Genomic DNA, 14,478 nt, shown 5'->3' on the forward strand with positions numbered 1-14,478 from the left:
TGCACAACAAAGCGAGTCGGCCACGTGCATACACACGTTCCCACATCCCCTCCCTCCTGAGCCTCCCTCCCACCCTCCCTATCCCACCCCTCTAGGTCAGCTCAAAGCACCGTGCTGATCTCCTTGTGCTATGCTGCTGCTTCCCACCAGCCAACTATTTTACATTCGGTAGTGTATATATGTGGATGCTACTCTCACTTTGCCCCAGCTTCATCCTCCCACCCCATGCCCTTAAGTCCATTTTCTATGTCTACGTCTTTATTCCTGCCCTGCAACTAGGTTCATCAGTACATTTTTAAAATATATATTCCATATGTATGTGTTAGCATACGGTATTTGTTTTTCTCTTTCTGACTTACTTCACTCTGTATGACAGACTCTTGGTCTATCCACTTCACTACAAATAACTCAATTTCGTTTCTTTTTATGGTTGAGTAATATTCCATTGTATATATATGCCACATCTTCTTTACCCATTCATCTGGCGGGCAGATTCTTAACCACTGTGCCACCAGGGAAGACCCCTCCAATTCTTTCACACAAAGTTAAGTACACATAGGCAGCCCCAATACTTAAACAGTCAATTTACCCTCTGGAGACATGAAAAAGTTCCAAAGATAATGTCCTCATTCACAAAATAATTCAGATGCAACCCCATCGGTTCACTCATTCGTTCATCACACTGTGAGACAGCACCAGCTGTGCAAACTCTCCAGTCACTAACCCTGCTCAAAAATGCCCATGACTCCTCATTGCTACCAAACATTCAAAACACAATTTCTCATACATTCACTTTCCAGGTTCTCCCAAACATTCCTCATGCCTTTGCGTACACTTCTATCCCCTCAGCAGGAATGCTGTCTACACCACAGTCAGCACTCCCCCCAACCCCCATCTCTACATGTCAATTATTAGGTCTCTATAGTGTTTAGACACTATGAGAGGTGCCTGTATATAAAGACCTTCTAGTTTGAATATGTGAATAAAACTTTATCAGTCACAACCACCATCACCTCAGTCTAGCAGGAAGATAATGGTTTGTACACAAGTCATTGTAATACTGTACAACACAGTAAGTACATGGTAAGCTAATAACCTACAGTAAGTAGGCCATACCTAAGGGATGTAAAAAAAATCAACATATTGTGGATGCACCCTACCAGAAAATCTATTTGGGATGTATAGAGGGGTAGAAAAAAGTGAATCAAAGAAATTTAATTTTTTTTCAATGATGAAAATTAGTTTCGCCTACTGGATTGAGTTCTGAATGCAGGGCTTTGCTTTTTTTAGCAAAAAAATATACCTTTGTTTTTATATATATACAGCAGGTTCTTATTAGTTATCCAAAAAATACCTTCTTAATGAAATGAACTTGTAGGCATTTCAGGGCAATGAGAAAGAGGGCCAACTTGTGGCACCAGGGCTGCGAAGGGTGCAGAATGGTTGAGATGACAGAAGAACGCCTGGGTCCTCAGTTCTCCCAGTTTCAGGATCCTCAATCCCTATGCTGATTGGTTTTGGCTTCCTAGTAGCTGATGAGGTCCTTCCCTTTCCCATGTTTCTTGGTGCTTTCTCCCCCTTCCCATGTCTCTGTCATCCATTCCCAGTGTTTACTGGCTCCCCTCTCAGTGTTGATCTTAATGCCACCACATCTGCCCCTCTCCTCTAATGTCCCATGAAAGTGAGATGTATGATAGACAAAAAATTTCTAACTTCTGAACCCCTTCTCTAATCTAGTGCCTTCCCTGGGCTAGAGGAGTACCCTCTCCATACTTCACATGTCAAGAACAAACAAGTTTGTTTTTCATAAAATCAGGCATTTTTCACTCTAATTCTATTTATTTTTTTAATGAAAAAAACAAACTTTATTATGGGATAAAGAAAATCTTTTATCATTTTAAATAATAAAATTTAAAGCATTAAAAAAAATGCCCATAAAGAAATATTTTGGTTTGGGAAAGAAGATAGTGTTCCTTAGTCCAAGACAAATTAGGTTGTTTTATTTTCTTTAATCTTATTGGAGTACAGTTGACTTACAACTATTTTTTTTTAAGAGTAGATAATACATGTATACTGTACAAAACTCTAGAGGCACAAAGGAGTATGAAGAGAAAAGTGAAGTGAGGTGAATGCCATCCTCCTCCCCAGAGACAATCAGTGTCATCTGTTTACCATTACTAAAACAAGATCGTTTTCCACAGAAACAGAGTAGCTCAGCCAAATTCTGCTTCAGGGCTTGTTTTTCTGTGGAGAAGAGGCGATCTATGAACTAGACATGTATGTGTAATGTGCCTATGTGAAAACACAACATGAGTTCTAAAGAACACAATCTTTCCAGAAGACTGTAGACACAACTTGGGATACAGTATGGTATTGTGAACAGAAAGGACATGGCTTCTGGCTCTTCAGAGAACTGTGTCCACATGCCAGCTCTGACATTAGGCATCTTGGGAAATGTTACTTAACCTGTGAACTTTAGCTTTCTTGCCCATAAAATAAGAATAGATTCTTGTGATGATTAAATTAAAACATGTTAAATGCTTTGATTTCTCCATGCCTTTACCCTTGCTTTTAGCTTCCCTTGTGGAATGTTTTCATTTAACTGCATCTAGAATATTTTTTATTTTAATGTATACCCAAATATCTAAAGAAAAAAATGAGTGAAAACCGCAAGATAAGAGGCTTCCATTTACAGAATCAAAGACTAACAATTACCTTTTGTTCTTCTCTTTCTGTTGCATGGTGACACTTTTCAATTCTCCAATGCCTTAAGAAATCTCGAAGATATCCAAAGAGAGTGAGGACACCATACCCCACATAAGTAAGCACAGCAACCAGCATTGGCGTCTCTTCAAAACCTTCATTAAACGGTCTTTTATATAGTGCTCCATTTTGTGTAACATGATGTATCTAAAAGGGAGGTTAAAAATGTTTCTTTCAGTCATGGTAAGAAAAAGAGTGCTACTTAAAATCTGAGTCCTTACAGATTTGCATACCTTCAGAATTCTCTAAGTAATTGTCAACCCCCACCACCACCACTACCAAACATCTGCTAAGTTCTAAGCGGGGCCTAATTTTTTTCTGTGGAAATAAGTTTTAAGTTATACATACTTCAGATGAACAGTAAAGAAAAGCAAGGGGAGAAGGACTGTGTAAGAACAACGCTTAACACTGATTTCTATCACTTGATTTTCTGCAAGAGATCCCAAAATGCTATGCTTAGAGAATGCATAATTTTCTTTGTCCTAATGAAGAAAATAAAAAATATAAATCAACAAAGAGAAAGCCTATCCTGAAAATAGTATATTAGTTTACAAATAATCGAAAGTCAATTCAGTTTTTTTTTTTTTTTTTTTTTTTGCGGTACGCGGGCCTCTCACTGTTGTGGCCTCTCCCGTTGCGGAGCACAGGCTCTGGACGTGCAGGCTCAGCGGTCATGGCTCACGGGCCCAGCCGCTTCGCGGCATGTGGGATCTTCCCGGACCAGGGCACGAACCCGTGTCCCTTGCCTCGGCAGGCGGACTGCCAACCACTGCGCCACCAGGGAAGCCCTCAATTCAGTTTTAGAATAAAATAAAATATTTGTAAATGTTTTACTGCTAAATATTCTTAAAGCCACCGAGCCACAGCATTTCAAATAATTATTAGCACTAGGCATCTATGGGAACACATAGTTTATACTAGCCTTTGTTGTCAGTGGTAACACAAATAAATTATTCACAAAAATAAAATGCTTACATTAAGCGATCCAGCACCGTATAATGCAGGAAGGAAGCGAAATCCAACACAAGGGGAAAAACTGTTGGAGCAATCACTAACAGCCCTGAAATCATTCTGTCCTCCTTCATCTCGACCAAGTGACCTTTTCCCAACATAAGATTATCCCTAGTTTCCTCTTTAGAGATATCCAAATTTTAACATACAAACACCAAGGTACTGTACTTTGATCTCATAGCTGAAAGCTGTTTACTCTTCGGTCAATTTTAATGGAAATGTTGTTTTACAGAAAAATTCCACTAAAGTAGTTTGTGTGTCAACTTTAATGTTAACTCTGAAACAACTGATTGCTGTGAGGATGGTCAATCACAATTTACCAGGGACATATTTTCTACTGAGCACTGTACTAGAGTTAAGAAGAATTCCAAAGGAATAAAAGATTCTTTCTTGGCCTCTCAGGCAACCTGATCGAAGAGCTAAATATTCATTTGGGAACGCTACTAGAATGCTACAAGTTAGAAGAGTTTGGAAACAAATTACTGTATTTGACAAAGGAAAGACATTTGGATAGGCATGATACACGAAATCTGTTGGTAATGATTCAATTTGATGGCCTAAAGAACCTCTGAAAACTATTCATAAAACTGGCTTAGGTCTTCATCAATATCTTCCCCAGTGGTGGAATTCTGTGCTAACATTTACTGCTTAAACTTTCATGCAGGAGCAAAGCAGTAATGTGTTCAGAACAGAACAGCTAAAAATGAACCAATATCTGAATATAGAAAATTGTTTAAAAATTAGTAATAACATGTAAGCAAGCAATTAACCTGGAAAAAGCAAAATCAAGAGCACTTAAAACACAAGAAAAATAACATTCTGATTATCTTGTTTTTTAATAAATTTATTTATTTAATTTATTTATTTTGGGCTGCATTGGGTCTTCCCTGCGGTGTGCGCCCTTCTCATCGCGGTGGCTTCTCTTGTTGCCGAGCGCGGGCTCTAAGCACGCGGGCTTCAGTAGCTGTGGCACGTAGGCTCAGTAGTTGTGGCTCACAGGCTCTAGAGTGCAGGCTCAGTAGTTGTGCCACGTGGGCTTAGCTGCTCTGTGGCATGTGGGATTTTCCCGGACCAAGGCTTGAACCCATGTCCCCTGCACTGGCAGGCGGATTCTTAACCACTGCGCCTCCAGGGAAGCCCCTGATTATCTTTTTAAAAAACTATATCTAAAAATACTTTGCCATAAGAACACACCAGTACCCAACTCACTGTAACTCTGAAATTGTTTACACTATTTTCTCTCAACTGAATATACTAGTAAAAAGTAAGACAATTTTCAGAGCTCCTAAGTCTCTAACAAATGTGTGGCAGATTTATATGCCAGGAATGCTGTGGGTGGATCTCTTTAAAAAGAGATCCACCTTTATTTCAGACACACCCAAACCAGCAAGACCAAGTATATTTATACAGTTGGTTGGACTGACTAGGAAGGAGAAAGTTAAATCGTTAGTTTGCTTTTAAATATTGTGTGATTCTATCATAGCCTCACTTAATAAAATTAAATGCATTTTAAGGAACTGAGATTCAACTATGAAGTAACTTTTACAATGTGGCCTCAGAGCACAGCTCACTATCATCATTCACAGAGTCAGAACGGACAGACCAACTGACATGCAAACTTCTGATAGGTGAAAAAGTCTTAGAGAAAACAAAATTACTTGATCTTCAAATGCAGATGCTAAATGCTATCTCTGACATGATTCAAATAAAAATAATGGTATTACCATCTTATACGTGTATAATATTCTATAAGGGAAAGCACCAGGCTTATTTTGTTCACTGCACAACTAGCACTCAGGATAGTATTTATTAAGTGTTAACAAATAATAAGTACTCAATAATGTTTCCTTTTGGGAATTCCATGGCAGTCCAGTGGTTAGACTCCGAGATTTCACTGCCAAGGGCATGGGTTTGGTCCCTGGTTGGGGAACTAAGATCCTGCAAGCTGCATGGAGTGGCCAAAAAAAAAAACCAAAAACAAAGGAAAAATAATAACGTTTCCTTTAATTACTATTAGTATTACAGAAAGTGGCACCTTATAGGAGCTCAACAAGTATTTGTAAATGAAAATACACATTATGCTCTTTGCTCTGTCATAGAAGGGGTTAACTTATGATGATTATACAATTAATATTAGAACATTTCTAGAACCCATATCTGATACCTTCTAGTCTCAACTGGACTGGAGATCAAGTTCACTCTAAACAAACACAGGCTACAAACCCTTACAGAATATTTCATATTCCGGATTCACCATGCAAGAGGGCTCTTAAGAGGCCTTTCAGTCACTCTAACTTGAGAATTACACTGTGGACAAGGCAATCAAGAAAAATATTAGCATATCACTCCCTCCAGGTCAAAAAATTTCACATTAAGCAGACAAGAGTGTGACACTCTGTATTCTTATTCAAGAGAAGTTTAAGAACACCAATGAATACCAAGACACATTTGCCTGAACAGTAATATTTTTTCTAGAAAATGAAGAAGGAAAAAAAAAAAAGCAAAGGAAGAAATTTTTTTAAAGTCGACTAAGCACACACCATAAAACATGACTTTTAGGAGGGCCATGGGCAGAATGTTAGAGGCTGAGTGTTTGTGTCTCTAACCCCATTCATATGTTAAAGCCCTAAACCCCCAGTGTGAAGGTATTTGAAGGTTGGGCCTTTGGGAGATAATTATGTTTAGGTGATGAGGGTGGGACCCTCTCGATGTGATTAGTGCTCTAATAAGAAGAGAAGGCAGAGATCTCCACTGAGGAAAGGCCATGTGAGCATACTATGAGAAAGTGGCTGTCTACAAGCCAGGAAGAGGGTCCTCGCAAAGAACTGAACCTGCCAGCCCCTCTGATCTTGGACTTACCAGCCTCCAGAATCGTGAGAAATAAATATCTGTTGAAGTTTAAGCCACCCCATCTACGGTATTTTGTTGTAGCAGCCTGAACTAAGACAGAGGTAAAGAGACATAATGCACATAACCTACCCTCAACTGGTTCAGGAAATAAGTGTGAGTGTGTGTGTGTGTGTGTGTGTGTGTGTGTGTGTGTGTGTGTGTGTGTGGTGTGTGGTGTGTGGAGAGAGAGAGAGAATGATGGAGAATTTCTTCATGAACCATTTGTGAGTCAGTTGCAGTTATACTGTACCTTTATCTTTTAATACTTCAGCGCATATTTCTAAAAACAAAGATATTCTTTTACATAACTATAGAACAATTATCAAAATCAGGAAATTGCTAGAATACTAATACGTACTTTATTTAGATTCCGCTAATCGTCCTAAGAGTGTCCTTTGCAGCAAAAGAAAGTCCTGGAAAATGTATTGTATTCTCTCTTTAGTTTCAGAAAAGAAAAAAAAGGGGGTTTTCATTACTCTGTAAAATGACTTAGAAGGAATAATCCTGAGCAGAGGTTTCGAGAATCCCATGAAAGGACACAAAGTAACTATGTAATTTTGGGGAAGTAATTATTGCAAAACAGAAGCTTACATTTCTGACATAGATACAAAATCACATAAGCATGATTTTTTAAAGCAAACAAACACATTCCCGCTTAATGTGACAGCAGGATGACAGAACCTGCCTATCACAACAGAACCTGCCCACCTGGTAGACAGCTTGGGACATTATTTTAAAAATTAATGTCCAATATGAACCACCCATTATGCATCAGCAATCAAAGGACTGTTATGTCTTTTCCTTTAAATGAACCCTATTCATTTCCAGTGATACGCTGTGTTGCTCCTTAAAATAAGTTCTGCTGAAATGGTTCTTTATTGAAATTTTACTGAAAATATACTAGCCTCTCACTACTGCCTACCACACTTACTAGAGAAAATAGTTTGGAGCTTTATGCCCATCACACAAGCTGTGCCACACTCTGAACATATATTTCCAGAAGTGTCTTCATTTTCTTGGCAGGCAAATTTTGAGAAGTAGGGAGTCCACATTTTATCTTGCAATCAGGGTAAGTTCCCGAATTTCTGTTGGTAAGTAACTCATATGGAATGGACTAAGGAGTGCTTCCAGAGCCAGCTGTGAAACAAACCTATATTTTGACATTACCATATTCCTACTGAAAACTCAAAAATGCAGACCTCCAAGTATATATGCACTGCAGGATTTCAGTCAGTGTCATCCTGTGCACTCTGGGCAGTGATGTTCTGCACAGGAGTTATTATTTTCACTTGCCACTCACAGCTCTGTAGCACTTCGCTATCTCTAGATAAGCATCAAGGTATGACAGACGGATGTAATAGGAGATTGGCGTACCAGTGCAGTTCTGCCACAAATTCCGCATCTTTTTCTGAGCTCTATTCCACATCTAACATGTTCTAGGCCTGTAACACCGTGCCCTCCTCTCTGGCTTTGTAGTTGACATGAACTGGAAAGGCAACCCAGTTTGCATCAGTCTCCCTTCTCTGGGAATACTCCCTTATACCAGGGGTGGGTCCCTGGTGGTCACATCTGTGCAATATGACCGATTTCCTGGGTCATAACTGACTGGCACAGCAGTAGGCACCTATGCCAAAATGAACCCAACAACCCTCTCTCGTGGGGATTTAAAATTTCAGTGGGGAAGGAGTCTGAAGGACACTGGACTGCCAACGTCCTGGAGAAAAGGTCCATAAACTCCTGTTGCCAAGGTGTCAAGCACTGTGTTATTTCCTGCCATTTTACCTTTTCTGAGTTGTTCATCAATTCCTTCCTACTTTTTCCTTTTCTTTTGTTGTATACCTATCATCCTTGCAACAAATCACCTTTTTGTTTAGCTAGAGTCAGTTGCTATCAACTGAAAGAAATTTAACAGATACAGAGTCTATGCTAAAATTCTTAGAACTTCTTTTCTGCACTTACTGAACAGGTTTTTATATGTTGGCATAGCCTGCAAACTTTTACGTCTTTAGCAAATTTTTAAAAATGGCTCCCCACTTTGTCAATTTTGTGCATTTGGAATATTGTTGACTGTCTCATCTAGGATAAGGGATACCTGGTTCAAAATCCTAATACTTACTTCCCTATATTAAGGGACATCAGATTCTAATTGCCTGCTATAACTAACCTCTTCCCAGGTTCTCAATAATACCTATGAAGATAGAGCCAAAAGAGAAAAAAAGTCAGAACTAGTATTTTTTTTAAAAAAAGGGCAATAAAAGGCCTCAAATCAAAATTCAGACAGTATCTGTCTGCTAAGTTCATCTAACTACAGAGAACATGCTCATAACCGTTAAACAAGACTAACTTTTCACAGTAGAAAAATCACAAACTAAAGGGCAAGTAATAGACTATTTAATATAAGATTTTTTTTTTTTTTTGCGGTACACGGGCCTCTCACTGTTGTGGCCTCTCCCGTTGCGGAGCACAGGCTCCGGACGCGCAGGCTCAGCGGCCATGGCTCACGGGGCCGGCCGCTCCGCGGCATGTGGGATCTTCCCGGACCAGGGCACGAACCGGTGTCCCCTGCATCAGCAGGCGGACTCTCAACCACTGCGCCACCAGGGAAGTCTTAATACAAGATTTTAAGGGAACTGGAAGTGGAGCCTGGGAGCCTTGACATTAGGAATGAAGTCGAACCTGGATCTGGAGCCGGGTGGAACCAAGTCAGGCAGCCCCACCTGTGCTGCCATTTGGGGAGCCTCAGCCTGTCCACCCAGGGTGTCATCAATCTGGCTGTGGTGGGCAACCAGGACCCACAGCCCCAGCCCCTGTGGAGCCTCCAGTGGCCCAGTGCCAGGCTATGGGCAAACCCCTCCCCCAGGTGTTTCAAGAGTCCCACCTTCTCCAGGGGCACCTCCAGCCTCAACAGCACAGGGCCCTTGTGGCCAGACAGCATATGGCCAGTTTGGCCAAGGAGAGGTACAGAATGGGCCAAGCTCCACTGTTCAGATGCAGAGGCTCCCTGGGTCTCAGCCATTTGGATTAGTCCCACTGGCTCCCGTGGTCAGCCAGCCAGCTGTGCTTCAGCCCTATGGCCCTCCCCTGACAAGTACAAAGGTGACTGCTCAGCTGGCCAGAATGCAGATCAGTGGTGCTGTGGCCCCAGCGCCTCCCGCTCCGGGTCTAGCCTATGGTCTGCCAACACCACTTGCCTCAGCCTCAGGAAGTTTCCCTAACACCGGTCTGCATGGCTCCTACCCTCAGGGCCAGGCTCCTCCCCTTAGCCAGGCCCAGGGTCATCCTGGGGCCCAGCCTTCCCAGCAATCTGTCCCACCACAGGCCTCCAGCTTCATACCCCAGCTCCAGGGGGTCCTTGAATGCCTTTGATGACTGGTCCGCTCCTGCCTGCACAGAGTTTTGAGGGGCCCCCAGGGAGCGAGCCCAACCATGTGTCCTCACCTCCTCAAGCTCTGCCCTCTGGCACCCGAATGACTGGGCTCCCAGGACCACCACCACCTATGTACTCCTCCCAGCAGCCAGGCTACCAGTTGCAACAAAATGGTTCCTTTGGACCAGCCCAGGGCCCTCAGCCCAATTATGGAAGTCCCTACCCAGGAGCAGACACTTTGGGCAGCCAGCCAGGAACACCTCAGCTATTGCCTCCTAAGTGCCTGTACCCTGATGCCATCCCGAGCCCTATTCAGGTTGTTGAGGATGACAGGAACAACCAGGGTTCAGAGCCAATGGTTACTGGTGTATGGGGCCAGGTGCCACCCTTAGTCAACACCAACTTCCTGGTGAAAGACCAAGGGAATGCAAGTCCCCGATATATCTGATGCACATCCTATAATATCCCTTGCACATCTGAAGTGTCTAGCAGGCTCAGGAGCCCCTGGCAGCTGTCATCAAGCTCCTGGCAAGCCTGCCCCCAGAGGAGGCTTCACCATACATCGCTGACCACGGGGAACCTGGCCCTTCGCGCTGCAATCGCTGCAAAGCATACATGTGCCCCTTCATGCAGTTCACTGAGGGAGGGAGGCGTTTCCAGTGCTGCTTTTGCAGCTGTATCAGTGATGTTCCCCCCCCCCCCCAAGTATTTTCAACATCCGGATCATACTGGCAAATGTGTGGATGCTTATGACTGTCCTGAGCTGTCCCTGGGCTCTTACGAATTCTTGGCCACTGTAGATTACTGCAAGAACAGTAAGTTCCCCAGCCCTCCTGCCTTATCTTCATGACTGATGTCTCCTACAATGGCGTCAGGAGTGGTCTTGTTAGGCTCCTCTGTGAGGAGCTCAAGTCACTGTTAGACTTTCTGCCTAGGGAGGGCAGGGCAGAGAAGTCAGCAATTCACGTTGGCTTTGTCACCTATAGTAAGGTGCTTTGCTTCTACAATGTGAAGAAGCTCATTGGCCCAGCCACAGATGATGGCTGTATCTGATGTGGGTGACATGTTTGTGCCACTGCTGGATGGCTTCCTGGTCAACGTCAGTGAGTCTCGGGCAGTCATCACCGGCTTACTGGATCAGATTCCAGAAACATTTGCAGACACAGGGAGACGGAGACAGTATTTGCTCCTGCTATCCAGGCTGGCGTGGAGGCTCTGAAGGCTGCTGGGTGTGCAGGGAAGCTATTTCTGTTCCACACCTCCCTGCCCATCGCAGAGGTCCCAGGGAAACTGAAGAACAGAGACGACAGGAAGTTGATCAACACAGACAAGGAGGAGACTCTGTTACAGCCTCAGACAGGTGCCTATCAGACACTGGCCAAAGAGTGTGTAGCCCAAGGCTGCTGTGTAGACCTCTTCCTCTTCCCCAGCCAGTATGTGGAAGTGGCCATGCTCTCTGTCATACCCCAGCTAAGTGGTGGCTCTGTCTATAAATATGCTTGCTTTCAGGTGGAGAATGACCAGGAATGGTTCCTCAGTGACCTGGTCAGAATATACAGGTCACTGGCTTTGATGCTGTAAAGAGGGTCCCGACAAGCACTGGTATCCGTGCTGTAGATTTCTTTGGGGCTTTCTACATGAGCAACACAAAAGACGTGGAGCTGGCTGGGCTGGATGGGGACGAGACGGTGACTGCGGAGTTCAAGCACAGCGACCGGCTCAGTGAAGAGAGTGGAGCCCTCCTGCAGTGTGCCCTGCTCTACACCAGCTGCGCAGGGCAGTGATGGCTCCGCATCCACAACATGGCCCTCAACTGCTGCATCCAGCTGGCTGATCTGTACTGAAACTGTGAGACTGACGTGCTCATCAACTACATGGCCAAGTCTGCACACCGGGGCCTCCTGAACAGCCCTGTGAAAATTATTTGTGACACTCTCATCACTCAGTGTGCCCAGATCTTGGCCTGTTACAGAAAGAACTGTGCCAGCCCCTGCTCTGTGGGACAGTTGATCCTTCTTGAGTACATGAAGCTACTCCCAGTTTACCTGAACTCTTTGTTGAAGAGTGACATCCTGCAGCCTGGAGCTGAAGTCACTACTGATGACCGCGCCTGTGTCCAACAGCTAGTTACCTCCACGGACATGGCTGAGACCAATGTCTTCTTCTATCCTCAGGTCCTACCATTAACCAAGTCTCCCCATTGAGAATACCACTGAACCACAGGCAGTTCGAGCATCTGAAGAGCATCTAAACAACGGGGATATATATTGGGTTGGCCAAAAAGTTCGTTCGTTTTTCATAACATCTTATGGAAGAACCTGAACAAACTTTCTGGCCAACCCAATATTTGCTGGAGAATAGGCTCAACCTCTTCCTCTGCGTGGGAACAAGTGTCCAGCAGGGTGTTGTCCAGAGCCTCTTCGGCGTCTCCTCCTTCAGTCAGATCACCAGTGGCTGGAGCGTTCTGCCAGTTCTGTATAATCTGCTGTCCAAGGTGCGAGGCCTCATTGATAGTTTGAGGGCACAGAGATGACGGTACCTGAAGCTTATCATGGTGAAATAAGAGGACAAGCTGGAGATGCTGTTCAAACACTTCCCAGTAGAAGACAAGAGCCTGAGCGGGGGAGAATCCGTTGTGGACCCTGTCTGTCATGTGCACAAGGAGATTTGGCAGCTACCAAGCTATAGTAAGTGGGTAAACAGCATAGGCTCCAGGCCAGCTTCCAGAAGATACCCCAGGACAGCAGAGAAATTGGGACAGTTCCATATCTTATAAGTCACGTAAGCTGACCTCAGTCTCTTTGAAGGAAGGGGGAGGTATAAGGAGACACCTTTTTTCTGGGCTCAAGTATCCTACCACTCTATCACATCCTGCTGTTGGAAGGTGCCCGTATCCCCTCACTTTACCCTCCTTTTTCTAACTAATCATGTCGTAATGAATGTAGTTTTTCAGTACACTGTATATGATTTGGTGTTGGAGGATTTGGAGCCACCCAGACCCTCGCAATATTATGTGTCCCTTTGGACCAGCCTCCAAGAAGAGAACGGCAGGTGGGAAGGAGTAGGGATCCCAGGGGGAGGGGCTGCTAATTCATCTCAGTGTAATCAACAACTTCCTCTATTAGGGATAAACATACATAGAGGTGCACAAGAGTCAGGTATAGACCGTACACAGTAGACAGAAAAGGGGTCAGTCTTCTAGGGCCTGGAAGTCAATAGCCAACTCAAGAGTCACTAAGGGTGGTTGACTAGCTTTCCTGCTCTGCTTCCACTGTTCTCTCTCCTGCAATGATTGGTGATCGCTTGGTGGACAGAGGAACATTATCAGAGATGAATGAGCTAGGGAACAGAGTTGTAAAGTGTATTAACACCTGGGAGAGGTATCAGCCTCCTTTCCAGCTGGAGAGGCCCCAGCACTGGATGGTTCTGTAGGGAGCCTGGCCATCAACCTGCAGTACCTCACAGAGCCAGCCCGCATCCCACTCTGAGCTCCTGCTGGAAACACTGCTCTCCAAGCTGGGGGTTGCTGGGGAGAGAGGCAGAGGTGGCTAGTCTCTCCTGCCAGGACACCACTCAGGCTTTTGTACTGACAGAGTGGCTGACGGTTATCTCCCAACCTGACCCGGCTGCGGCAGGACAAGGGCTAGGCTCAATGGTGGCCAGGCTTGCCTGCTCCCAGCCTGGGATACCCCTGCTCTGGACCTCTCATTTCTCTTCATTAGTTTATTTTTCAATGCACCTTTAATTTGCAAAGAAATAAACTAAGATGTAGGGAATTCCCTGGCGGTCCAGTGGTTGGGACTCCACGTTTTCACTGCCGTGGGCCTGGGTTCAATCCCCGGTCAGGGAACTAAGATCCTGGAAGCCATACGAAGCAGCCAAAAAAATAAAATAAAATGTAAAAAAAAAAGTTTAAGAAAATGGACTGTTCAGGAAAAAAAAACCAAACCCCTAGTTAGAGCTTTTCCTCATACTGTACTGTGGAAGAGACAGCTAACTCGCCCCTTGTATATATTCTCCGTTAAGTTCCCATTGGTAATAGACTCTCTCAGTTTTAGCTGGGTACAAGGCTACCCAGCTACAGTCCACATTCCCAATCTCTTGCAGCAAAAGGTAACCGTGTGAGGAATTTGGGCCAATAGGAAGTGAATAGAAATGATGAGTACCACGGCTGGATTACATCCTTTAAAACAGCAATTGCTTTCCCTCACTTCTCTTTCCTTCTGCCTGTGGCCTAGAACATAGATGTGGTTGAAGATGCTAACTGAAGACAACATCCTCAAAGACTGCAAGACAACAGAGAAGATACCTCATAACCTACCTGCCCAGGACTACCTGACTATCTCCAGACTTCACAAAGAGAAATCATTTCCATCTTGTTTATTTAAATGTCACATTTATAGCAACAAAAACAAAAAAATCAGAAAACAATATTGAGACTTTTGCTT

At 43.9% G+C, this 14,478-nt stretch overlaps 1 protein-coding gene and 1 pseudogene across 6 annotated transcripts in view; one reads left to right on the forward strand and one right to left on the reverse strand.

Annotated features, from left to right (window-relative positions):
* Positions 1 to 14,478, reverse strand: part of SPTLC2 (serine palmitoyltransferase long chain base subunit 2) — a 110,673-nt gene that overhangs the window by 80,964 nt on the left and 15,231 nt on the right. For 5 of the 6 annotated variants that reach the window (XM_032621926.1, XM_032621932.1, XM_032621930.1 and 2 more), the window contains exon 2: positions 2,716 to 2,910. The exons of the other annotated variant lie outside the window; for it this stretch is intronic. In XM_032621926.1, coding sequence (XP_032477817.1) covers positions 2,716 to 2,910 — 195 coding nt within the window. The remainder of the gene's footprint in view (positions 1 to 2,715; positions 2,911 to 14,478) is intronic. 6 annotated transcript variants of the gene reach the window in all.
* Positions 9,351 to 12,806, forward strand: LOC116749873 (annotated as a pseudogene).

The sequence above is a fragment of the Phocoena sinus genome, chromosome 2, assembly GCF_008692025.1.
Source record: "Phocoena sinus isolate mPhoSin1 chromosome 2, mPhoSin1.pri, whole genome shotgun sequence".
NCBI lineage: Eukaryota > Metazoa > Chordata > Mammalia > Artiodactyla > Phocoenidae > Phocoena > Phocoena sinus.